This window comes from Oncorhynchus keta, chromosome 22 (assembly GCF_023373465.1).
Source record: "Oncorhynchus keta strain PuntledgeMale-10-30-2019 chromosome 22, Oket_V2, whole genome shotgun sequence".
Lineage (NCBI taxonomy): Eukaryota > Metazoa > Chordata > Actinopteri > Salmoniformes > Salmonidae > Oncorhynchus > Oncorhynchus keta.
The window spans coordinates 13,078,658-13,106,059 of record NC_068442.1 but is presented as its reverse complement, the minus strand read 5'-3'; the positions used below and the strand labels follow the sequence as shown (position 1 = coordinate 13,106,059).

Below are 27,402 nucleotides of genomic sequence, written 5' to 3'. Positions count from 1 at the left end.
AACCGGTACATAACTATCGATTTTCACAGTAAAATGAGTCATATAATGACATAACCTAAAAAGCCGCTCAACAAGGAAGAAGTCACTGCTCGAAAACTGCCATAACGCCAGACTGCGGAGAAATGTCTTCTGGTCTGACGAAACAAAAATAGATCTGTTTGGCCATAATGACCATTGTTATGTTTGGAGGAAAAAGGGGGAGGCTTGCAACCCGAAGAACACCATCCCAACCGTGAAGCACAGGGGTGGCAGATTCATGTTGTGGGGGTGCATTGCTGAAGGAGGGACAGGTGCATTTCACAAAATAGATGGCATCATGAGGATGGAAAACTATGTGGATATATTGAAGCAACATCTCAAGACATCCGTCAGGAAGTTAAAGCTTGGTCGCAAATGGGTCTTCCAAATGGACAATGACCCCAAGCATACTTCCAAAGTTGTGGCAAAATGGGTTAAGGACAACAAAGTCAAGGTATTGGAGTGGCCATCACAAAGCCCTGACCTCAATCCTATAGAACATTTGTGGGCAGAACTGAAAAGGTGTGTGTGAGCAAAGAGGCCTACAAACATGACTCAGTTACACCAGCTCTGTCAAAATTCACCCAACTTATTGTGGGAAGCTTGTGGAAGGCTACCTGAACCATTTGACCCAAGTTAAACAATTTAAAGGCAATGCTACCAAATACTAATTGAATGTATGTAAGCTTCTGACCCACTGGGAATGTGATGAAAGAAATAACATCTGAAATAAATCATTCTCTCTACTATTATTCTGACATTTCACATTCTTAAAATAAAGTGGTGATCCTAACTGACCTAAGACAGGGAATTTGTACTAGGATTACATTTCAGGAATTGTGACACTGGGTTTAAATATATTTGGCTAAGATGTATGTAAACTTCAGACTTCAACTGTATAAGACAAGCTGATATGTTTGAAAGTCCATAAGAATAAACCGCACCATTCAATGCACGCAAATTAAGGGGTTACATATAGTAAATGCAATTCAGTTCCTTATTCTCTAGCGGCTAGTCCATATTTAAGTCTGACGTAGATTCAGTGCTTCTGCTTATAGCGCCTTCAGAAAGTATCCATGCCCCTTGACTAACTCCACATCTTGCTTTCAATATTTTTTTCTCCACCACCTACACACGATACCCCATATTGACAAAGTGAAAACATGTTTTACAAATGTTTAGTAATTTATTAGAAATGTGTCATTTACATAAGTATTCACACCCCTGAGTCAATACTTTGTAGAAGCAACTTGACAGGTACCAAAAGTTGCCTGCGGAGGTCTATTGTTCATTGCTATACTGTACTGCCATCGTGTGACCATTAGGTATTATTACATGAATGTATGTATTTCATGTTTTACATAACACAGTGGAATAAAAAGCAGAGGTTTTGCAAAATCCTATGTTGTCATATAAACAGAGGACCTGGTGGTGTGAATTTTCAACAACTACCAAATTGTCCATGTTGAAAGCAGAGGTTTAAAGGTTCGTCACTAGCTTCCACAATCATAAACCCCGCCTATTTCTACTTTAAATGTTAAACCTAACCTTAACCTCACTGCTAACCAAAAAGACAGAATTATATATTTTTTCATTAATTTTTACAATATTATAGAACGTTTTGACGTTATAGCTGTGAAATCCTGTGGAACCAGGTTTAAAGGGCTTTGACTTTGAGTTTCGTTTCTCCGGAAGCGTGACTGACGCCCAATTGCAAATTGGGTGAGGTGAGGATCATATAATATAATTTCCGCGACCGAAACACGATGTCGTCTGTCGTGTCTCGATATGTAACACAAATTCTGTGTGGAAATCAAGGATGCTTGGACTTCAAGCAGCTTGACCGGATCGTTGGTCAAAAGTTCACTGTTGCAGATGACGTCCTACTTGGAATACTTTGTGACAGAGGAAAATATGCCATCAGTAAAGGCGAAGGAAAGGCCTCGCGTCTCGCTATGAGCCAGAACAGTGTTATTGTTGCAAAGACTTCACTGCGAGTCTGTCAAAGCCCTCCTGGCGATTGTATTCATTGCGAGAACTTACACTTGTGCAGATACTTTGTATGCGGTAACTGCAGGTTCGGGTAGGTGTCATGTTCTGTGAGACTATATAAACATTATGTTTTTTATCTCATAGTGGAACTGCAGATGTTTCATATCATAGGTAAATACTGAGGTCAAATTAGTTTTATACTGGATATTCGGTTCTCTCATCAATAGCTATTGAACCAGGCATGCTATGGCTATACAAATTGTATATTCTGTATCGGGTGAATGGAGAACAATCCACTACTTTTTAAAATTTTTAATAACAAAAATGGAATTAAAATCTTGAATAGTTCTTAAAACAAAGTGTGCCGTGACTATGAAAATCATGTATTCTGAATCAAGGGAGATGGAGGATGGAGTTTTCTCCATCTTCCCATGATCCAGGATATATAATTTTCATAGTCACGGCACACTTTATTTAAGAGCTATTGAAGATTGAAATCCAGAAAGAAAAAAATCTACATTTCAACAACAAAAAAGGTGTGGATTTTTCTCCATCCCTCGATTCAGAATATATCATTTTCATAAACAAATCGTGCCGTGACTATGTGCTATTGACAGAGAGAACTGAATATCCAATATAAAAACATTTTTACCGAATTTAGTCATGTCTGTTGATAATTCAGGTGTAGAATCTGCTATTGTTACACTTTGACCACAAACACACCTGTTGTAAATGGCCCTGTGACTCATTTATTTGATATTTCAAGCAATGAGTATCAGATATCATAAGCTTTGATTGGAATAGATATAACAACATATTTTTGCTGAGGAGCCAACAGCATTTGTTGACATGACTAATGCTTGAAAGTTAGTCATGTGAATCTTCTGTTGTCTTGGTTTAATTTGCTCATCTTTTGCCAATGTACTTACATTGTTCGCATTTCTCTTTAAACTCAAGGAACAAGTGCAAAAATGCCCACAGTCTAGATTCCCCACACAACACAGCTCTTATAAGGAGTGTGGATCACCATGAGCTGGGGGAGGCGGAGCTGTTTCCACTACTGCTGCAGAACGACCCCTACCTGATGCCTGAGGTGGGTGGCTCCCAAAATGACCTCTACCAATTAGTGGATCGAAAAAGATTGGATAGGTTACTGGGAAGGTTAGCAATAAGGTAATACTGTAAGGTCACCTCCTTACTCTGTAATAGCTGGCATTTCTGCCATACTGTTTATTAAAGGTCCAACTGGCCTTTATAATCAACTTCTCTGCTTTTAAATGGCCTATATGGCATCGATATGAGTCAAACATGAATTATAGTGTCAAAATTGTGAGTTCATCGCGACTTACTAGAGGGTTGCCATGTGGACATTTTGTTGTCAAGTCTGCATGAGTGCAATGCACGCACATTTCGCTCTGCAAATAGGAGTGAAAATGGGCTTCCATAAAGCTGATGCCAATTTCCATGCATTTCAACAATATTGCCAGATGGCCAGGCATGGATTACATATGACAGTCATTTCTGATGCCTATCAACTGTCAAACCACTGATGTTGGTGAGTATATTAGCTAAGTTAATCGCTGTTATTAGCTAGCTAGTATCTACTTTTGGTTATACATTATTTGAAAATGCTAGCGAGCCAGCCTAGCTATGAGATGAAATGGGAATGATACTGTAGCTAGCTAAATACACCAAGCTAGCGTGTAATGTGATGTAGCATGTCACAGGAAGATGTACATATCTCATGCTAGCTAGCTACCTTGCTAACAACAGCTAACTGTAAGCCATTGGCATTCAGGGTCAATACAGGGCAGGCACTTGGAGGCTAGCTAATCATAGGATGTCGCCAGCTTGCTTTCAATAATGATTCAACTTTAACTGGCTAGCTAACATGAACTAACTAACTAACGTTAGCTTGCTATCCAACTGATTTCAACTCAGACAAAGGTACAGTATGATAACTAACCTGAATTTGCTAAGTTAGGTAGCTAGCTAGCATTCGGGTGCTTCGTCTGCTAACCGAAAACAACATGCCTGCTCTCATAAACGTTTATCATGTAAAAAATAAATGACTGGTGGTACTTGTCTACTACAAATACAGCCATGGCTCTGACAGCAAATGGCAAAATATATCAGCAAGCATCGTCTCCTCTGAACAGTTGATGTTGAGTTGTCTGTTACTTGAACTCTGAAGCATTTATTTGGGCTGCAATCTGAGGTACAGTTAACTCTAATGAACTTATCCTCTACATCAGAGGTAACTCTGGGTCTTCTTTTCCTGTGGCGGGCCTCATGAGAGCCAGTTTCATCATAGCTTTTGATGGTTTTTGCGACTGCACTTGAAGAAACTTTCAAAGATCCGGATTGACTGACCTTCATGTCTTAAAACGACAGTCCATCATTACTTTATCATTGCTTATTTTAGCTGTTCTTGCTATTATATGGACTTTGTCGATTACCAAATAGGGCTTTCTTCTGCATACCAACCCTACCTTTTCACAACACAATTGATTGGCTCAAATGCATTAAGAAGGAAAGAAATTCCACATATTTACATTGAACTAGGCACACCTGTTAATTGAAATGCATTCCAGGTGACTACCTCATGATCCTGTTTGTGATAATGCCAAGAGGGTGCAAAGCTGTGAAGGGTGGCTACTTTGAAGAATCTCAAATGTAAAAAATATATTAATGTTTAACACCTTTTTTGGTTGCTACATGATTCCATATTTGTCATTTCATTGTTTTGATGACTTCACTATTATTCTACAATGCAAAAAATAAAGAAAACCCCTGGAATGAATAGGTGTGTCCAAACTTTTGACTGGTACTGTACATTACTTCTAAACTAGATTTATTTTCTTACTATATGTTTGAGTGATGATATTTAATTCACAGGCCACAATACAAAACCTGGTGGATTTGTTGTTCAGCAGCATCGTGGTCCGTCGTGGAATTCACCTAAATGCCATTGATAATGTAATCAGTGCTGTGTTGTCCGCTTCCACTGTGCCAATGGACATGACTAAAAATGTTTGATGCAAGAAACCACTTTCAAAATAAAGATCATTATTATTGCCATACCATTTATTACAGAGAATCAGAGACGTGCTACGTTCTGCCTGTTGGCTACTTAGCATTCAAAAAGTCTCAAAATACAACACTGCCCATTTTAAGACACAACAAACCTGGCTAGCTTTTCAAAGATGGCTAGAAATGCACACATTTTGTGCTCTTGTATGAAGCAATCACTCCCCCATTATTGACTAGAAATGAGCTATAACTGGGCTAATAACTCACCTACTAGTTTAGAATATGAAAAAATGTACACGTGGCTACATGCAGCTCTCTCTTTCGTCTCAAAACAAGCGCATCTACTCACTACTGCTCATGCTGTAGCCTAAACACAGTCCAGTTTAAAGTGAATGGCACAGATCCATATACGGCAATGGATATTTACATATAGGCCGACTGTAGCTCTTACTGGTTATGGTGCACCGGTCTGTGCCTGTCAATGCAATAGAATCCTACTCCAATGCACTCTGCCTACAAGAAAATCTCTTTGCATACTATGTTCGTTTTGGTATGTAACATTGAAAGTGATTCGATCACAATTCCCACACTAGAGCGAAACGTAAAACTCTAGAAAGTTGAAGTTCACTCTAGTGCTTCTCTGAGTGGGCTGTTACTTCTTCTGCACAGCAGTCAAGGGAAGCTGCTCGCCTGCGCTTGCAGCTTTGAGGGAACATTGCTCCTGGGCCTGAGTGAGTAATGCCAACCAGTCAGTGCTATGCTGGCACGTGTCCCTTGTGAATTAGCCAATCAGAGATCCTAATTCACAGCTATGTTCAACTGTGTGTTTAGTGTTGGCTTCTATGACTGTATGGTGCCTGTCTGTGTGATATAGGAGCTGAAGTCAGGCTCCTTCATGACCAGTATCTATGATGAGTGGCCTGGAGCTGATCTACTCTGCCATGCCCATCAGGCATTGGCAAACACCTCAGAAGGGACAGAAGGTGATTACTAATAAGACAGTGTTTAGTAATATCACCTTTTCAATACGTGTCACTCGTCAACTCTTCCTTGTTTTTCTACAGATGGGCAGAATAGATGCTTTTTAAATGGAGTCCTTTGACTGAAAGAAAGGTTGATACTGATGCCTGTATTGGGAGAGACCTTGCAAGACAATTAAACAAGACACATCTATTACTTTCTGTCTTTTGTTATTATTGAATCGAGTTGTACTGTATGTTCTTCAAACATGTCAGGGAAGTCCTGTCTAATACGGAACACCATACATGAAGGTATAATCTTTGCACACTGTTATATCAGCAGAACTACTTTTAAAGTATAATGTGAAGTATGGCTTATTCATGGAACTGTTAGACTTAAGTTATCAAAACACGGTTTAGAATGTCTACATACTGTATGATGGTGTGTATACAGTATGGAAAGTATATGAATAGAGAAGTTCTACAGCAGTAATTATATAAGATGAGTCTTGACTAGAATACGTTATATGCTGTACTTATGAAGTGGGTAAAATGGTACATGTAAACATTATTAAAGTGACCAGTGTTCAATGCCTGTTTATATGTATTAATTGATTATGGATCCCCATCACCTGCTACCAAGGCAGCAGCTACTCTTCCTGGGGTCCAGCAACATTAAGGCAGTTACATTACCGTGCAAAAGTTTGGGGTCACTTAGAAATGTCCTTGTTTTCCATGAAAACATACATGAAATGAGTTGCAAAATGAATAGGAAACATAGTCAAGACATTGACGAGGTTATAAATAATGATTTTTAATTGAAATAATAACTGTGTCCTTCAAACTTTGCTTTTGTCAAACAATCCTCCATTTGCAGCAATTACAGCCTTGCAGACCTTTGGCATTCTAGTTGTCAATTTGTTGAGGTAATCTGAAGATATTTCACCCCATGCTTCCTGAAGCACCTCCCACAAGTTGGATTGGCTTGATGGGCACTTCTTTACGTACCATACAGTCAAGCTGCTCCCACAACAGCTCAATAGGGTTGACATCCAGTGACTGGCCACTCTATTATAGACACAATACCAGCTGACTGCTTCCTCCCTAAATAGGTATTGCATAGTTTGGAGCTGTGCTTTGGGTCATTGTCCTGTTGTAGGAGGAAATTGGCTCCAATTAAGTGCCATCTAACGGGTATGGCATGGCGTTGCAAAATGGAGTGATAGCCTTTCTTCTTAAAGATCCATTTTACCCTGTACAAATCTCCCACTTTACCAACACCAAAGCACCCCCAGACCATCACATTGCCTCCACCATGCTTGACAGATGGCGTCAAGCACTCCTCCATCCTCTTCATTTTTTTCTGCATCTCACGAATGTTCTTCTTTGTGATCCAAACACCTCAAACTTAGGTTCGTCTGTCCATAACACTTTTTTTCCAATCTCCCTCTGTCCAGTATCTGTGTTCTTTTGCCCAGCTTTTCTTTTTATTGGCCAGTCTGAGATATGGCTTTTTCTTTGCAACTCTGCCTAGAAGGCCAGCATGCCGGAGTTGCCTCTTCGCTGTTGATGTTAAGCCTGGGTACTATTTAATGAAGCTGCCAGTTGAGGACTTGTGAGGCATCTGTTTCTCACACTAGACACTCTAATGTACTTGTCCCCTTGCTCAGTTGTGCACCGGAGCCTCCCACTCCTCTTTCTATTCTGGTTAGAGCCAGTTTGCCCTGTTCGGTGAAGGGAGTAGTACACAGCGTTTTACAAGATCTTCAGTTTCTTAGCAATTTATCGCATGGAATAGCCTTAATTTCTTAGAACAAGAATAGACTGACGAGTTTCATAAGAAATGTATTTGTTTCTGGCCAATTTGAGCCTGTAATCGAACCCACAAATGCTGATGCTCCAGATACTCAACTAGTCTAAAGAAAGACAGTTTTATTGCTTCTTTAATCAGAACAACAGTTTTCAGCTGTACTAACATAATTCCAAAAGGGTTTTCTAATGATCAGTTAGTGAATCCAAGTTGATCATTTTAAAAGGCTAACACACCGTGCCATTGGAATACAGGAGTGATGGTTGCTGATAATGGGCCTCTGTACGCCTATGTACATATTCCATAAAAAATCTGTTTCCAGCTACAATAGTCATTTACAACATTAACAATGTCTACACTGTATTTCAGATCAATTTGATGTTATTTTAATGGAGAAAGAAATGTCCTTGTTTTTGAAAAAAAAAATTGCCTAAGTGACTCAACTTTTGAACGGTGGTGTATATACTATTAATTACATTACATTTCACAAAGCATTAAGTGTGTGCCATCAGGCCACTACTCTACTACCACATATCTACAACAGAAAATCTGTGTGTGTGTTGTCTCTTCACATTCCCCGCTGTTCCATAAGATTAATTTTCATATTTAAAAAAAATATATATATATATATATATATATATATATATATATATATATATATATAATTATTTACTGCTTGCATGAGTTACTTGATGTGGAATAGTACTCTGCGCCTCCCATACTCTGTTCTGACCTCGGGGACTGTGAACAGACCTGTGGTGGCATGTCTTGTGGGGTATTCATTGGTGTCTGAACTGTGTGCCATTAGTTTAAACTGACAGCTCGGTGCATTCAACATGTCAATACTTCTCACAATACACGTAGTGATGAAGTCAATCTCTCCTCTACTTTGAGCCAAGAAAGTTTAACATGGACAGACCTTAATGTTAGCTCTGTGTACATTTAAGTCCCTCTTTGTGGCACCTGACCACACGACTAGACAGTAGTCCAGGTGTTGTTGATAGCGCTGTTAAGAAGGCAGAGCAGCGCTTTATTATGGACGGACCTCTCCGCATCTTGGCTACGTTTGCATCAATATGTTTTGACCATGACAGTATACAAACTAGGGTTACTCAAAGCAGTTTAGTCTCCTCAACTTGCTCAATTTCCACATTATTCATTACAAGATTTAGTTGAGGTTTAGTGAATGATTTGTCCCAAAAACAATGCTTTTAGTTTTTGAAATATTTAGGACTAACTTATTTCTTGCCACACATTCTGAAACTGACTGCAGCTCTAAGTGTTGCAGTGATTTAATTTACTTTGGTAGCTGATGTGTTGAGTCATGAGCATTAGAGGTCGACAGATTATGATTTTCCAACGCCGATTATTGGAGGACCAAAAAAGCAGATTTTAAAATTTGTATTTTTATTTTTTATGGATTTGTAATAATTGTAACAATACTGAATGAACACTTATTTTAACTTAATACATCAATAAAATCTATTTATCCTCAAGTAAATAATGAAACATGTTCAATTTGTTTTAAATAATGCAAAAACGAAGTGTTGGAGAAGAAAGTAAAAGTGCAATATGTGCTATGTAAGAAAGCTAACGTTTCAGTTCCTTGATCAGAACATGAGAACATATGAATGCTGGTGGTTCCTTTTAACAGTCTTCAATATTCCCAGGTAAGAAGTTTTAGGTTGTAGTTATTATAGGACTATTTCCCTCTATACCATTTGTATTTAATTAACCGTTGTCTATTGGATGTTCTTATAGTCACTTTAGTATTGCCAGTGTAACAGTATAGCTTCTGTCCCTCTCCTTGCTCCTCCCTGGGCTCGAACCAGCAACACTACGACAACAGCCACCACATCGAAGCAGGGTTACCCATGCAGAGCAAGGGAAACAACCACCCCAAGGCTCAGAGCGAGTGAAGTTTGAAATGCTATTAGCACAGGCTAACTAGCCAGCCATTTCACTTCGGTTACACCAGCCTCATCTCGGGAGTTGATAGGCTTGAAGTCATAAACAGCATAATGCTTGACGCACAACGAAGAGCTGCTGGCAAAACGCACGAAAGTGCTGTTTGAATGAATGTTTACGCGCCTGCTTCTGCCTACCACCGCTCAGTCAGATACTTAGATACTTGTATGCTCAGTCAGATTATATGCAACGAAGGACACGTGTAGTTAACTATTATGATTGTTTTTTTACGAGAAGTTTAATGCTAGCTAGCAACTTACCTTGGCTTAATGCATTTGCGTAACAGGCAAGTCTCCTTGTGGAGTGCAACGAGAGAGGCAGGTCATTATTGCGTTGGACTAGTTAACTGTAATGTTGCAAGATTGGATCCCCCGAGCTGACAAGGTTCAGGGGCAGAATGACAGATTTTCACGAGGCAGTTAACCCACCATTTCTAGGCCGTCTCTGAAAATAAGAATGTGTTCTTAACAGACTTGCCAAGTTAAATAAAGATTAAATAAACGTTTTTTTTTTCCCACACCCTTTACGGAATTCTGAATTACAATGCTTGTCTTTCATAATTTGGTCAGATATGCATGGATGTGTAGGTTCATAATAATAGTGGCATCCGTGACAGAGAGGGAGAAGCGTCCATCCATGTATACATAAGATGTATATGTAAGATAGTCTAGCTAGCTACATTTTCAGATATTACACATTTCTAATTTTGTCATAAAGTTGTTTTCATCTAGCTCGCTAACATTAGCTGGCTGGCTTGCTAGCTAACATTAGCTGGCTGGCTTGCTAGCTAACGTTACGTGTATGATCTGTGTAGTAATATTATTTGGTTCTCGGCGCCATTTGCTTTGTTTAGTTATAGCCTAATGTTAGCTAGCTAACATTGAATCTGGTTGGTTAGCTACCTGCAGATTCATGCAGGGTAGTAACGTCATGAGTTGAGATTATGGTTAATTGTTTAGCTCGCTAGCTACATGTCTTAACAAAAGACTCCAATATGCAAGTATCCATTTCAATAGAATGCTCATGATGTCACTGCAACAGCTGTTGATAGACATAACTGCTAAATTCCAATTTCAGAGTACTCGGGTCTGAGTGTGCCAGAGCTCAAAATAACTGACGAATTAACGTACGCTCAACACCCGTTGAATATGGCCGGTGTCAGTAAAAGTTGGCAAAAAGGCATAAATTGTTTCCAACAGCACAGTTGCAGTCACAAACGCTCTAGATAACATAACAGCCTAACTAGCTCTGCTGGGGCGAGTGAAATGGTCAGTGCGCTATTCTCTCATTTGTGTCTGGAATTCGCTAGCCAACGTTAGCCAGTTAGCTTGGGTGCTTGACTACTGTTGTTAGAACAGAATGTTCGGATCAACCCTTTACAGAGATGGGTGGGGCTAAAGCTTAAGAGAGTGTGAACGTGCTGAATAGGTGTTGACAAAGAAGAGCTCTCCAGTAGGTGTAACAAAACATTTAGTCAAAGGCCATTTTCTCAAAAGTGAAGTTTATCAACTTTCAAAGACAGAATTACTTTCACATTGTTCCTCAACTGTAGTGTGTGATCCAATGTAAAAAATGAACACAATTTCAAATGTTTCTACATAAGACTGAATCGAGCCGGTCGGTCACATGCTGTTCCGGCGCCAACAGAGATGGCCGCCTCGCTTCGCGTTCCTAGGAAACTATGCAGTTTTTTTATGTGTTATTTCTTAAATTGGTACCCCAGGTCATCTTAGGTTTAATTGCATACGGTCGAGAAGAACTACTGAATATATGAGCAGCGTCAACTCACTACCAGTACGACCAAGAATGTCTTTTGCGAAGCGGATCCTGTGTTCTGCCTTTCATCCTGGAAAACGGAATGGATCCCAGCCGGCGACCCAAAAAAAAGACTTCGTAAAAGAGGGAAACGAAGAGGGAAACGAAGCGGTCTTCTGGTCAGACTCCGGAGACGGGCACATTGTGCACCAATCCCTAGCATACTTCTCGACAATGTCCAGTCTCTCGACAACAAGGTTGATGAAATCTGAGCAAGGGTAGCAATTCCAGAGGGACATCAGAGACTGTAACATTCTTTGCTTCACGGAAACATGGCTCACTGGAGAGACGCTATCGGAGTCGGTGCAGCCAGCTGGTTTCTCCACGTATGCTTCATGGTTAACGAGACGTGGTGTGGTCACAACAACATACAGGAACTCAAGTCCTTCCGTTCACCTGATTTAGAGTTCCTCACAATCAAATGTCGACCGCATTATCTACCAAGGGAATTCTCTTCGATTATAATCACAGCCGTATATATTCCCCCCCAAGCAGACACATCGATGGCTCTGAACAAACTTTATTTGACTCTTTGCAAACTGGAATCCATATATCCTGAGGCTGCATTCATTGTAGCTGGGGATTTTAACAAGGCTAATCTGAAAACAAGACTCCCTAAATTGTATCAGCATATCGATTGCGCAACCAGGGCTGGAAAAACCTTGGATCATTGCTAATCTAACTTCCGCGATGCATATAAGGCCCTGCCCCGCTCTCCCTTCGGAAAAGCTGACCACGACTCCATTTTGTTGCTCCCTGCGTACAGACAGAAACTAAAACAAGAAGCTCCCGCGCTGAGGTCTGTTCAATGCTGGTCCGACCAATCTGATTCCACACTCCAAGACTGCTTCCATCATGTGGACTGGGAAATGTTTCGTATTGCGTCAAACAACAACATTGACGAATACGCTGATTCGGTGTGCGAGTTCATTAGAACGTGCGTTGAAGATGTCGGTCCCATAGCAAAGATTTAAAACAACAACATCTCCACCCCGCTGATCCTCAACACTGGGGCCCCACAAGGGTGCGTTCTGGGCCCTCTCCTGTACTCCCTGTTCACCCACAACTGCGTGGCCACGCACGCCTCCAACTCAATCATCAAGTTTGCGGACGACACAACAGTGGTAGGCTTGACTACAAACAACGACGAGACGGCCTACAGGGACGAGTTGAGGGCCCTCGGAGTGTGGTGTCAGGAAAATAACCTCACACTCAACGTCAACAAAACTAAGGAGATGATTGTGGACTTCAGGAAACAGCAGAGGGAACACCCCCCTATTCACATCGATAGAACAGTAGTGGAGAGGGTAGTAAGTTTTAAGTTCCTCGGCGTACACATCACAGACAAACTGAATTGGTCCACCCACACAGACGGCATCGTGAAGAAGGCGCAGCAGCGCCTCTTCAACCTCAGGAGGCTGAAGAAATTTGGCTTGTCACCAAAAGCACTCACAAACTTCTACAGATGCACAATCGAGAGCATCCTGGCGGGCTGTATCACCGCCTAGTACGGCAACTGCTCCGCCCACAACCGCAAGGCTCTCCAGAGGGTAGTGAGGTCTGCACAACGCATCACCGGGGGCAAACTACCTGCCCTCCAGGATACCTACACCACCCGATGTCGCAGGAAGGCCATCAAGATCATCAAGGACAACAACCACCCGAGCCACTGCCTGTTCACCCCGCTATCATCCAGAAGGCGAGGTCAGTACAGCTGCATCAAAGCTGGGACCGAGAGACTGAAAAACAGCTTCTATCTCAAGGCCATCAGACTGTTAAACAGCCACCACTAACATTGAGTGGCTGTTGCCAACACACTGACTCCATTCCAGCCACTTTAATAATGGGAATTGATGGGAAATGATGTAAAATATATCACTAGCCACTTTAAACAATGCTACCTAATATAATGTTTACATACCCTACATCATTCATCTCATATGTATACGTATATACTGTACTCTATATCATCTACTGCATCTTTATGTAATACATGTATCACTAGCCACTTTAACTATGCCACTTTGTTTACATACTCATCTCATATGTATATACTGCACTCAATACCATCTACTGTATCTTGCCTATGCCGCTCTGTACCATCACTCACTCATATATCTTTATGTACATATTCTTTATCCCCTTACACTTGTGTCTATAAGGTAGTAGTTTTGGAATTGTTAGCTAGATTACTTGTTGGTTATTACTGCATTGTCGGAACTAGAAGCACAAGCATTTCGCTACACTCGCATTAACATCTGCTAACCATGTGTATGTGACAAATACATTTGATTTGATTTTGATTTGATTCTTGCCTACATTTGCTAATCTTGCATATTTTTTTTTTAAGTAGTTGGCAATATCAGTGGGCTTTGTTGAATGAGACATCTGATTCAATGAATTGAGTTTTTTTGCGTACAATTTTATTTGAAGGCTTTACTATTATTCATGATAATTGTACTTTATTTCATAGTAAAGTTTCTTTGTCTTTTTGTTCAGTGTTGTCACATGATTTCTCAATTTACAGTACTTTGCCAATCGGCTGTACAGCCAGACTTTTTCTTTTATATATATTTTTTACATTTAAAACATACAATATACTTGCAGTGAAGCCACTCAACAACGACATCACATTAGTCATCTAACAGCTTCCCATCCAGGGCGATGCAGCCAAACTTATTTTCCATTCCTTTTGCCTCAGTTTTAACATTCCCTTTCTTAATGGGTGCATGCTTATTAGTAACTGTAATAAGCATTTTCATAAATGTGTCAAGTACAGCGTCTGGTTGCTTCTCATTACACACCACAGACTACAAAATATTATTTTAATCTTCAACAAACTGTAGGAATCATTACAATACTTGTATTGTATGACCTCCTTATACACTATTAGGCCCAACCTTTGGAACTTTGGTTTTCCTAGATTTTAAGATAAACATTTTTTTTAAATCGTTACCTTTATTTAATTAGGCAAGTCAGTTAACAAATTCTTATTTACAATGATGGCCTACACCGGCCAAACCCAGGAGATGCTGGGCCAATTGTGCGATTGGGAGGAGCCCGTTTTCTGTGATACAGCCTGTGATACAGCCTGGAATCGAACCAGGGTCTGTAGAGACGCCTCAAGCACTGAGATGCAGTGTCTAACTTGAGATGCAGAGTCTGATTTGAAGAGTATAATGTTGCTCCCTGACCTGGCCCAAATCCCCATCATTCGCATGAAGAAAAGATGGAGATACAGGGGGCGCAGATGACTTGTGAGGATTTGTTGGCGAGTGGGTAACCCGCCTCTACCATCTGTGCTATTGCCAAACGTGGAATCACTGGAGAATAAGCTGGATGAGCGCCGTTCGAGACTATCCTACCAACGGGACATAAAAAAACGGTAATATCTTATGTTTCACTGAGTCGTGGCTGAACAATAACACAGATCATATACAGTTGACTGGATTTTCTGTGCATCGGCAGGATCGATCACCCTCTTCCGGTAAGACGAGGGGTGGTGGTGTGTGTCTATTTGTCAATAACAGCTGGTGTGCAATGTCTAATATTAAGGAAGTCTCTAGATGTTGCTTGCCTGAGGTAAAGTACCTCATGATAAACTGTAGACCACACTATCTACCAAGACAGTTTTCATCTATATTTTTCGTAGCCATCTATTTACCACCACAAACCGATGCTGGCACTAAGACCGCACTCAACGAGCTGTATTAGGCCATAAGCAAACAAGAAAATGCTCATCCAGAAGTCTGCTCCTAGTGGCCGGGGAATTTAATGCAGGCAGACTTAAATCAGTTTCACCTCATTTCTACCAGCATGTCACATGTCCAACCAGAGGGAGGAAAAAACTCTAGACCACCTTCACTTCACACACTTAGACGCACGCGGACAAAGTTGACCCTTGCCCCTCATTTGGCAAATCTGGCCATAATTCTATCCTCCTAATTCCCGCTTACTCTAAATTTTAAAAATTATTATAATAACAACAATTTTTTAAAAGTTACAATAAATAACAATGAGGCTATATACAGGGAGTACCGGTACAGGTCAATGTACAGGGGTACAGGTTAGTCAAGGTTATTTGTACATGTAGGTAGGGGTAAAGTGACTATGCATAGATATAACTGTGAGTAGCAGCAGTATAAAAACCAAAAGGGGGAGGTTATCAATGAAATAGTCCAGGTGACCATTTGATTAATTGATCAGCAGTCTTATGGCTTGGGGATAGAAGCTGTTAAGGAGCCTTTTGGACCTAGACTTGGCGCTCCGGTACTGCTTGCCGTGCAGTAGCATATAGAACAGTTCAGGACTTTTGTGACTGGAGTGTTCGACAATTTTATGGGCCTTCCTCTGACACCGCCTAGTATACAATTTAGGTCCTGGATGGCAGGAAGCTTGGCCCCAGTGATGTACTGGGCCGTACTCACTACCCTCTGTACCGTCTGATGGTCAGATGCCGAGCAGTTGCCATACCAGGCGGTGATGCAACCGGTCAGGATGCTCTCGATGGTGCAGCTGTATAACTTTTTGAGGATCTTCACTTTACAAATGGAGTATGTAATTGAGATCATGCGCCAGTGGAATGGAGCATAGCACTCCATATGCAGTGACGAGGCCTACATCATGTAGCCTACCAATGGAATGTTTTTGTAGGACATTAAATGTAATGTTACATCACCAGTATTGCTATTTAGCAGCAATATCATATTTAGAGTTGGCGATCTAGCTAATGTGTTTTGAGGTCCCACTTCCTCAGGTGGTAAATGATGTAGAATAATTGGCCAATATGCACAAATGAATATGCAGGCAATTTAATTTCAAAAAGTATATCAGATTATTCTTGATCCTATTTAACATGTTGCACATCACATATCCACCATGCATTCCCTGAACATTTTAGATGAAATAACTAACGTCTTCTATGTCTTACTTGGCCCTGGAAAAAGTCAGTCTAGAGCCCTCCCGCTTAAGTACCTTGCTTCGAGGTATAGCCATCTGATACCTGATTCACTGAATGAGGGAATTATTTCTAAGATTTTTTTGCTTGTTGTAGGCTAGTGTTCTAATGTTATAGCGCATTTCCTTCAGGAGAGCCACCGGGTGTCGACTTGTTGTTCCAGCCCCACTCTAGCACGCCGTGTTCTACAAATCAACTGCTCAACAGGACCTTTTAAAGCAGGGCTGGATCAAAATCCTGCACAGACTGAGAGCTGACCACGGGTTTTATACAGTAACGGTGCTGTAATATTTGACTTTAAGGCATTTGTTCAGTGGTATTGGTATGTTATTGACTATCAGTATAGCTGGTATTGGTATTGAAGCCAACATTCTGAACACTTAGAAATTGGGATCTAGCTCATTGCGGTAGCCTAAACAAATGCAGATGGGCAACTCCATGTTTCAACCATTTTATAGCCTAACCGCTATGCTACTACTGTACATCGGTTAGGCTACAGGAGAATGCTCATTGATAAAAAAGGCCACCTCCCTAATAATATGAGCCATGTAGGCTATAATAGCCTTTGGTGAAAGAGCTAGCCCTAAAAATGCTACTTTTTGCCAACATGGGCTAATTTCTGGAGGGGAATATTCGCAGTTATGTGGCCTGCACAGACCTCAGAATTTGTATTATATTGCATTCCAAGTGGCATTAAAAAGGTCTTCAGTCAAGGGCCTCTCAGGTGGCGCAGTGGTCTAAGGCTAGCTGTGCCACCAGAGATTCTGGGTTTGAGTCCAGGCTCTGTTGCAGCAGGCCGCGACCGGGAGACCCATGGGGCGGCGTACAATTGGCCCAGCGTTGTCCGGGATAGGGAGGGTTTGGCCAGCAGGGATATCCTGGGCGCAGTGCACGCTGACCAGGTCGCCAGGTGTACGGTGTTTCCTCCTACACATTGGTGCGGCTGGCTCCTGGGTTGGATGTGCATTGTGTCAAGAAGCAGTGCAGCTTGGTTGGGTTGTGTTTCGGAGGATGCATGGCTCTCGACCTTCGCCTCTCCAGAGTCCGTATGGGAGTTGCAGCGATGAGACAAGACTAACTACTACCAATTGGATACCATGAAATTGGGGAGAAAAAAGGGGTAAAAAAAAATAAATGCAGATACATGTGTAAACTATAGGCTGATCTGCTTCTACTTATGTATTCTCTGTAAATATTTCAATGAAGGGTTTTGCATCGTACTGGCCGCCTAATTGTTTCCTATCTTTGATTGCTTTCCATTTTAAGGGTATACCTGCCATATTGTTACACATATCAAACTTATTTCAGGGCTAGACATGTATTTAACCATGATTTAACCATGTGTATGTGACATAAAATTTGATTTGACCAATCTGTTGACTGGGTGACTGGCTTTTGCAAGTTTCACATTCACAGTTAGTCCTGTTTTTCAACTTCAATAGATATGCATGCATTCATGTAGGCCTACTTGTATGAGGAAAACGAGTATGCCTTGCCAAATGTGATTTGCATGTAGTCTACAGTAGTATCTGGATGTTTTACCATCTCCTATCAACTCTTTCCAGATCTGCTCCCATTACAACAAGGGTGTTGGTGAGCATGGCTCCTGCAAGTTTAAAACCAGTTGCACCAGCCTCCACCTCTGCCTGCACTTCCTCCAGGGAGACTGTAAGTTTGGTGCTGGATGTAAGAGGGCCCACACATTTGACGCCACCACCATGAAGATCCTAAATGGCAGAGGATTCAGCCAAGAGAACATCAGCATCCTCGACAAGATCTACAATAACAAATTCATCATCATCGGTCAGAGTCACGAAGAAAAGCCATCTGGTAAGGAAATGACATGGTAGAATCAATGGAAATATCATTGTAATGTAGTAACTGTGTTTGTCCTGTGTCTAGTTGTAGGACCCTCCCCTGCTCCAGAGCCAGTTGGGAAAGAGCTTTCTCGTAAGCCTTCGTCCCGCTCCATCAGTGAGACCGACAGGAATGAAATCTGCCTCTTCTTCATCCGCAGACACTGCAGCTTCAAAGGTAACATGAACTAAACCTACTTTATCAACATTTTAGTTTACAGTACTGTGTTTGAAGTGTTTACATGTGTTTCTGTGGCTGTGTGTTCTGTCAGAGAAGTGTGTCCGTATCCACTACCACCTGCCTTACAAATGGCAGATCTTAGAGAGAGATGGAGTGACTTGGAGAGACCTGCCCAATGTGGAGGAGATTGAAAAGGCCTACTGTATCCCAGGAAAAGATACAAGGTACAGTTGTCGTCATATCAGATGGTATTTTTTTTAAACATTTTTTAAATACAGACAATCCTATTTAATGTACTACACTCGACTAGTGACGTGCTCAATATGGAAATTGTGCGATGAAGCGGATGCTAAGATACCGGATTGTTTCGCTAGCACAGATTGGAATATGTTCTGGGATTCATCCGATGGCATAGAGGAGTTTACCACGTCAGTCACCAGCTTCATTAATAAGTGCATCGACGATGTCATCCCCACAGTGCCATACCTACATATACCAACCAGAAGCCATGGATTAAAGGAAACCTCCTTACTGAGCTAAAGGCTAGAGCTGCCGCCGCCTTGGAGTGGGACACTAATCCGGACGCTTATAAGAAATTCCGCTACTTTTATTTATTTTTATTTTTTATTTCACCTTTATTTAACCAGGTAGGCTAGTTGAGAACAAGTTCTCATTTGCAACTGCGACCTGGCCAAGATAAAGCATAGCAGTGTGAACAGACAACACAGAGTTACACATGGAGTAAACAATTAGCAAGTCAATAACACAGTAGAAAAAAATGGGCAGTCTATATACAATGTGTGCAAAAGGCATGAGGAGGTAGGCGAATAATACAATTTTGCAGATTAACACTGGAGTGATAAATGATCAGATGGGCATGTACAGGTAGAGATATTGGTGTGCAAAAGAGCAGAAAAGTAAATAAATAAAAACAGTATAAAAACAGTATGGGAATGAGGTAGGTGAAAAAGGGTGAGCTATTTACCTATAGACTATGTACAGCTGCAGCGATCGGTTAGCTGCTCGGATAGCTGATGTTTGAAGTTGGTGAGGGAGATAAAAGTCTCCAACTTCAGCGATTTTGCAATTCGTTCCAGTCACAGGCAGCAGAGTACTGGAACGAAAGGCGGCCAAATGAGGTGTTGGCTTTAGGGATGATCAGTGAGATACACCTGCTGGAGCGCGTGCTACGGATGGGTGTTGCCATCGTGACCAGTGAACTGAGATAAGGCGGAGCTTTACCTAGCATGGACTTGTAGATGACCTGGAGCCAGTGGGTCTGGCGACGAATATGTAGTGAGGGCCAGCCGACTAGAGCATACAAGTCGCAGTGGTGGGTGGTATAAGGTGCTTTAGTGACAAAACGGATGGCACTGTGATAGACTGCATCCAGTTTGCTGAGTAGAGTGTTGGAAGCCATTTTGTAAATGACATCGCCGAAGTCGAGGATCGGTAGGATAGTCAGTTTTACTAGGGTAAGCTTGGCAGCGTGAGTGAAGGAGGCTTTGTTGCGGAATAGAAAGCCGACTCTGGATTTGATTTTTGATTGGAGATGTTTGATGTGAGTCTGGAAGGAGAGTTTGCAGTCTAGCCAGACACCTAGGTACTTATAGATGTCCACATATTCAAGGTTGGAACCATCCAGGGTGGTGATGCTAGTCGGGCATGCGGGTGCAGGCAGCGATCGGTTGAAAAGCATGCATTTGGTTTTACTTGCGTTTAAGAGCAGTTGGAGGCCACGGAAGGAGTGCTGTATGGCATTGAAGCTCGTTTGGAGGTTTGATAGCACAGTGTCCAATGACGGGCCGAAAGTATATAGAATGGTGTCGTCTGCGTAGAGGTGGATCAGGGAATCGCCCGCAGCAAGAGCAACATCATTGATATATACAGAGAAAAGAGTCGGCCCGAGAATTGAACCCTGTGGCACCCCATAGAGACTGCCAGAGGACCGGACAGCATGCCCTCTGATTTGACACACTGAACTCTGTCTGCAAAGTAATTGGTGAACCAGGCAAGGCAGTCATCCGAAAACCGAGGCTGTTGAGTCTGCCGATAAGAATTTGGTGATTGACAGAGTCGAAAGCCTTGGCGAGGTCGATGAAGACGGCTGCACAGTACTGTCTTTTATCGATGGCGGTTATGATATCATTTAGTACCTTGAGTGTGGCTGAGGTGCACCCGTGACCGGCTCGGAAACCAGATTGCACAGCGGAGAAGGTACGGTGGGATTCGAGATGGTCAGTGACCTGTTTGTTGACTTGGCTTTCAAGACCTTAGATAGGCAGGGCAGGATGGATATAGGTCTATAGCAGTTTGGGTCCAGGGTGTCTCCCCCTTTGAAGAGGGGGATGACTGCGGCAGCTTTCCAATCCTTGGGGATCTCAGACGATATGAAAGAGAGGTTGAACAGGCTGGTAATAGGGGTTGCGACAATGGCGGCAGATAGTTTCAGAAATAGCGGGTCCAGATTGTCAAGCCCAGCTGATTTGTACGGGTCCAGGTTTTGCAGCTCTTTCAGAACATCTGCTATCTGGATTTGGGTAAAGGAGAACCTGGAGAGGCTTGGGTGAGGAACTACGGGGGGGGCGGAGCTGTTGGCCGAGGTTGGAGTAGCCAGGCGGAAGGCATGGCCAGCCGTTGAGAAGTGCTTATTGAAGTTTTCGATAATCATGGATTTATCGGTGGAGACACCCTCAGACGAACCATCAAACAAGCAGTGTCAATACAAGACTAAGATATATAATCCTACTACACCGGTTCTGACGCTCGTCGGATGTGGTAGGGCTTGTAAACTATCACGGATTGAAAGGGAAACCCAGCCGTAAGCTTCCCAGTGACGCAAGCCTACCAGACAAGCGAAATGCTTGCTTTGAGGCTAGCAACATTGAACCATGCATGAGAGCTTCAGCTGTTCCGGACAACTGTGCGATCATGTTCTCTGTAGCCAAGACTTTTTAAAGAGGTTAACACTCAGACGGATTACCAAGACATGTAGTTGGAGCATACACTGACCAGCTGGCATGTCTTCACTGATATTTTCATCCTCTCCCAGACCCAGTCTGTAATACATACATGTTTCAAGCAGCCCACCATAGTCCTTGTGCCCAAGAACACCAACATAACCTGTCGCAATGAACTCATCTGTAGCAATGAAATGTTTTGAAAGGCTGGTCATGGCTCACATCAACACCATCAATCCAAACACACTGGACCCACTCCAACAGAACCACAGATGACGCAATCTCTATTGCACTCCACACTGCCCTTTACCACATGGACAAAAGGAACACCTACGTGAGAAAGCTGTTCATTGACTATAGCTCGGCATTCAACACTATAGTGCCCTCCAAGCTCATCAGTAAGCTAAGGACCCTGCAACTGAACACCTCCCTCCAACACCATCATTATGTTTGCCGATGACACGACGGTGGTAGGCATGATCACTGACAATGATGAGACAACCTATAGGGAGGAGGTCAGAGACACTGCCAGGACAACTAGCTCTCCCTCAACGTCAACAAGAAAAAGGAGCTGATCGTAGACTACAGGAAATGGAGGGTCGAGCACAACCCCGTTCACAACGGTAGGGCTGTAGTGGAGCGGGTCGAAAGCTTCAAGTTCCGCAGTGTCCACATCACTAAGGACCTATCATGGTCCAAACACATCAACACAGTCGTGAATAGGGCACGACGATGCCTCTTCCCACTTAGGAGGCTGAAGAGATCAGAATGTGCCCCTCAAATCCTTAAAGTTCTACAACTGCACCATTGAGAGAATCTTGACTTGCTGCATCACCCACCGCCTGGTATGGCAACTGCCTGGCATCTGACCATAAGGCGTTATAGAGGGTAGTTCGTATGGTCCAGTACATCACTGGGGCCGAGCTCCATGACATCCAGGACCTTTATACCAGGCGGTGTCAGAGGAAGGGCCCTAAAAATCGTCAGACTCTAGCCACCCAAGTCATAGACTGTTCTCTCTGCTACCGTACGGCAAGCGGTACCGGAGCGCAAAGTCTGGGACCAAAAGGTTATTTAACAGCTTCTACCCCCAAGCCGTAAGACTGCTGAACAGCTTCTACCCCCAAGCCGTAAGACTGCTGAACAGCTTCTACCCCCAAGCCGTAAGACTGCTGAACAGCTTCTACCCCCAAGCCGTAAGACTGCTGAACAGCTTCTACCCCCAAGCCGTAAGACTGCTGAACAGCTTCTACCCCCAAGCCGTAAGACTGCTGAACAGCTTCTACCCCCAAGCCGTAAGACTGCTGAACAGCTTCTACCCCAAGCCGTAAGACTGCTGAACAGCTTCTACCCCCAAGCCGTAAGACTGCTGAACAGCTTCTACCCCCAAGCCGTAAGACTGCTGAACAGCTTCTACCCCCAAGCCGTAAGACTGCTGAACAGCTTCTACCCCCAAGCCGTAAGACTGCTGAACAGCTTCTACCCCCAAGCCGTAAGACTGCTGAACAGCTTCTACCCCCAAGCCGTAAGACTGCTGAACAGCTTCTACCCCCAAGCCGTAAGACTGCTGAACAGCTTCTACCCCCAAGCCGTAAGACTGCTGAACAGCTTCTACCCCCAAGCCGTAAGACTGCTGAACAATTAATTAAATGGCTACCTGGACTATTATCATTGAGCCCCTTTTTATTTGCACTGATTCTCTTGCACTGGCTCTATGCACACTCACTGGACTCTACCCACACGCTCACACCTACTACGATGGCACTCCCAACACACACACTACATATGCTTACACACACACACAAAACATACATACACACACACACTCATATTGACACCACAAACAGACACTTACACACAATTTTTAACTCTTCACATACGCTGCTGCGACTAGTCACTTTACCCCTACCTACATGTACATATGACCTTTTTGTCTTTTTATCTCTGCATTGTTGGGAAAGGGCTCGTAAGTAAGTGTTTCCCGTTAAATTCTACACCTGATGTGTTCGCATGTGACAACATGTTGTTTTTCTTTGACTGTTGGAGTACAGCATTCTCTCTCTGTTGCCCCTAGTGGAGGTGTCCAGCCAGTGGACTTCCTCACCATGACATGTGGAAGGTCTTCAGTGCGTCGTCTGTCCACTGTGTCGTCCGTCACCAAACCTCCTCACTTCATCCTTACCACAGAATGGCTGTGGTACTGGTCGGGTGAGCTGGGACAGTGGATAGAGTATGGCCATGAGGTCGGTTCAATTAATACTTCTCGTTCCTGTCCTTCAGAGAACAACACATTTATATTAACATGTTATGTGGTACTTTAGTAACTTCATTATAACTGGCGGAAGGTCGCCCGCCCAGTGGTTCGAGAAGCGGGGTGTGAATCCCAGCACAGACAGGAAAATCTGGTGCGGAATGAGCCTGCAACCGGAGGGTTGTTAGTACTATCCTAGAAACCATCACCTGCCGTTGTGCCCTTGCAAGGCACGTGACCACCTATAATTGCTCCTTTGGCACTGCACTGCGGCTGACCCATTTGCTTCCTGCCCTTCGGGGGTGATGTGTGTGTGATGTGTGTGTGTGTGTCTCTGGGGGTTGGGTTGTGCATAAAGTAAAGTTTCGGTTCTCTGTTAATTTAATGGACAATGGAGTTGAGCAATGCTGTTACTATAGTAACCAGTGTTACTACACAGGAATAAGTGCAAGTTGTACCGTTTTAATGTGTTAGGGAATGTTTTCATTGTGGGTTTATATGAGCTTTGTTCGTATTCTATGTAGATGTATGATGATAAGGGGAAAGTGGCCTCTGTCACCTCCAAGACCCTGGAGAATGTATACCAAGCTGACTCGGACAGCGAGATTCCATTTGGATCTGGCCATAACCAGTACATTCTCTATTTCAAAGGTACCGTAAACAGTTTGGGACAACTACGTAGCCTTTCAGCAGCTATTTGTCATTATTACAAAATATAATTTGTTTTCAATAACTTACCTGGTTAAACGTTTGTCAGTAAACAACCCCGTAAACCGTGTTTTGTCATACTAGATGCATTTTGATAGATTCTCTATTTCAGAGATGTATCAGCAGAATGTTAGATTCAAAACCAAAAGAGAGGTTCGTAGGAGACCCTGCTTTCTCTCTGGACAGGATGTGGAGGCCAAACTGAAGAGGTACAGTATGCCTATTATGACTGTCCTTCATGACTCTACGGTAGGCCTATGTAATGTTAATGTCCTCCCACACCTTAACTCATGTTCCTCATCTGGGCCTGTTATAGCTCTTCGTTTAGAGTGAAATCCTTCATTGCGATTTAGTATTTAATGTTTTCCTTCAAAACATCATCAGGATATTTACTGACCGTAATACTACTAAAGATTGTACAAGTGTGAGGGAATCTCTGTTGTCTGAAGAGAGAGCCTTGAACTGTACATATTGTCTCATAAAATCATGAGTTCCTGTAGGTGCTGGGTAGAGGTATTTGGGGTAGACGGTCATGACTCCCTCCTCAGACCTTTTGGCAGAACCCCCAGAATATGTTCTATAAGTTAAGATAGGAGACGGTGCTAGACACATGCAGGAACCAACCTATGAACCATGCCTATGTAGCTTGTCTGTGTAAGCAGTATATAAGAGAACTAACGGGACTAACGCCCCATAGAAGCTCACTGCAGATCTAAGTTTGACTGTGGCCTCTCCAGCTTGCTGTTAATAAAGAATGATTCATTTAAGATTGACTTCTGTTGTCCCTGGTGGTCATTTCCACAACTTAAGTTTACTAGTTTGTTATCTAAAATGTTATCTCTTTCAAAAGGGGCAGTGATTTTGAAGTAGAAATGTTGTAGTTAGGGTTTGTAGAGGAAGCCCTGATGGATATATCTCTGAATCAATCAAAACAGAAAGCTTCCTTTTATGACCTTCCTGTGTTTCTGTCTCCATGGTAGTGGATCTCCAGAGAGCACCAGCTCTTCTACTGTGTCTGTCCCTCCACACTGGGACAAGGAAGCCCTGCCTGACTTCACATACAAGGTACTCCCAGTCATAATATGCTGATACGGTTACACAGACACACACACACACACACAATCACAATCCAAATGATTCATCTGTTTCCTTCAGCTGGTTCCAGTCTTAGGCCTGATGACAGAGTACCAAATGGTGCAGAGTCTGTTCAAACGTACCATGTCCACCAGCACCATCCACAAAATCAACAGGATCCAGAACCCCTCACTCTGGAGGGTCTTCCAGTGGTATGTACACTACACTATGTTAGTGTAGTAATGAGACAGTTGTACATTAGTTGTAGCTGTCTCAGTATGGCACACTGAGGCCATCTCCATCTTTCTAAGACCTGAAATTCTACCACCCCTTGTGGTTTAGTTGTTTTAGTTTTGGTTTAGTGGTAAAGACGGTAACATTGGAGTGCAGAGGGAACATTTAGGTTTTAAACTGTCCACTTATAGGAGTGCCTCATGGATGTGTTGGTTGATGTGTTTGTGGCCAGGCAGAAGGAACAGATGAAGGTGAAGAATGGAGGGAAACTTGTGGATGAGAGACACTTGTTCCACGGCACAGAACTGCCTATCTTAGATGCCATCTGTGAACAGAACTTTGACTGGAGGGTCTGTGGCATCCATGGATCACATTACGGCAAAGGTGAATGTTTATACAGCTATATCAATGACTAATATCCACTGCTTTTGAGAACGTTTTTAAGCATGTTTTCGTTTTACTCTGACATGTTACCGATTATTTTCCAGGAAGCTATTTTGCCAGAGATGCCTCGTACTCTAATAGATACTCCAAGTCTTCGGCCTCTGGCAAGAAGATCATGTTTGTGGCTCTGGTGCTGGTCGGGGAGTTCACTAAGGGAAACAGGGACTACCTTCGCCCCCCTCAGAAAGGCACCAGCAAGAGGCTCTACGACAGCTGTGTCGACTCCGAAAGCAACCCGGCCATTTTTGTTGTGTTTGAGAAACAGCAGATTTACCCAGAATTCATCATTGAGTACTCCTAGAATCCACAGTAGTACATAGCATCATGTTTTTATGAAAATGAGTAATTCTGTGGTCATCAAGTATGTTTTTAGACACGTTGCAAATGCATCCATTATTGTGGTGGGAGAAAATTATTTGAAAATCATTCTTCAGAATATAAAAACAGTTTAGGGGTTTCTTTTACTGGGTTCAAAACTACTGTTTTGGTGACTTCTACCAAGGTCAAAGGATTTAGTACCAATGAATGTGTAAAGGCCCTATGTAACCAGATGTGTATGATTTTTATTATGATGATTTGTTTTTTTTTTTCTCAGGTAGATGAAACATCAACCTTATTCCTGTAATACGAAAGTACAATATGTGGTGTACACAAAACAACTTTTTATTTTATTTTTTATAAAGTAGTTGAGTAATTTCTTCAGTGTAAAATATATAAATGTCTTGTCAGTAAAACAAAAAAGCATTTTTTTTTTAATCACATGGCATTACTTACTATAGCATACTGTTAACTGTATAACTTCCAAAGTTATACAGTGTGCACATACTGGAATAAAACTTTATTAATGAGGTGTCCCATTTCAACATGTATTTCACCATTGCATGTACTCTTCCATGGCATGTCATTTTCCCTTTCAATCATAAAAAGATTTTCTGGAATTATACTGGTTCCACATTATTTTCCTGATTTTTGTTTTGTTTCTATTGATCACATCTCATATGCAACATAAAATAGCAGAGCAACACTCCAAATCAACAGAAGTTACACCATCCCATGAGTAAGAAAGGTATACAGTCAAGCTTAAAATATCATACACAGTGATATCCAAGCTTTTCAACCTGGAGAGGCCATGGAAACCGGTA

General features: G+C 42.3%; 1 protein-coding gene and 1 long non-coding RNA gene across 3 annotated transcripts; both read left to right on the top strand.

Annotated features, from left to right (window-relative positions):
- Positions 1-1,588: 1,588 nt before the first annotated feature.
- Positions 1,589-27,201, top strand: parp12a (poly (ADP-ribose) polymerase family, member 12a). The gene is made up of 12 exons (XM_035798269.2): positions 1,589-2,101; positions 2,968-3,103; positions 18,118-18,382; positions 18,455-18,586; positions 18,681-18,813; positions 23,624-23,792; positions 24,325-24,451; positions 24,621-24,717; positions 25,489-25,573; positions 25,664-25,794; positions 26,049-26,200; positions 26,305-27,201. Exons 1-12 carry the CDS (start codon positions 1,785-1,787, stop codon positions 26,559-26,561), a joined length of 2,001 nt encoding a protein of 666 aa, XP_035654162.1. The 5' UTR covers positions 1,589-1,784; the 3' UTR covers positions 26,562-27,201.
- On the top strand, positions 3,110-6,593 carry LOC118401069 (uncharacterized). 2 transcript variants are annotated; one of them, XR_004829157.2, is made up of 3 exons: positions 3,110-5,774; positions 5,918-6,026; positions 6,108-6,593. It is a non-coding gene; the product is annotated as an uncharacterized LOC118401069 (long non-coding RNA). The 2 variants fall into 2 exon arrangements; XR_004829156.2 differs by having other exon boundaries at positions 5,918-6,593.
- Positions 27,202-27,402: the final 201 nt, after the last annotated feature.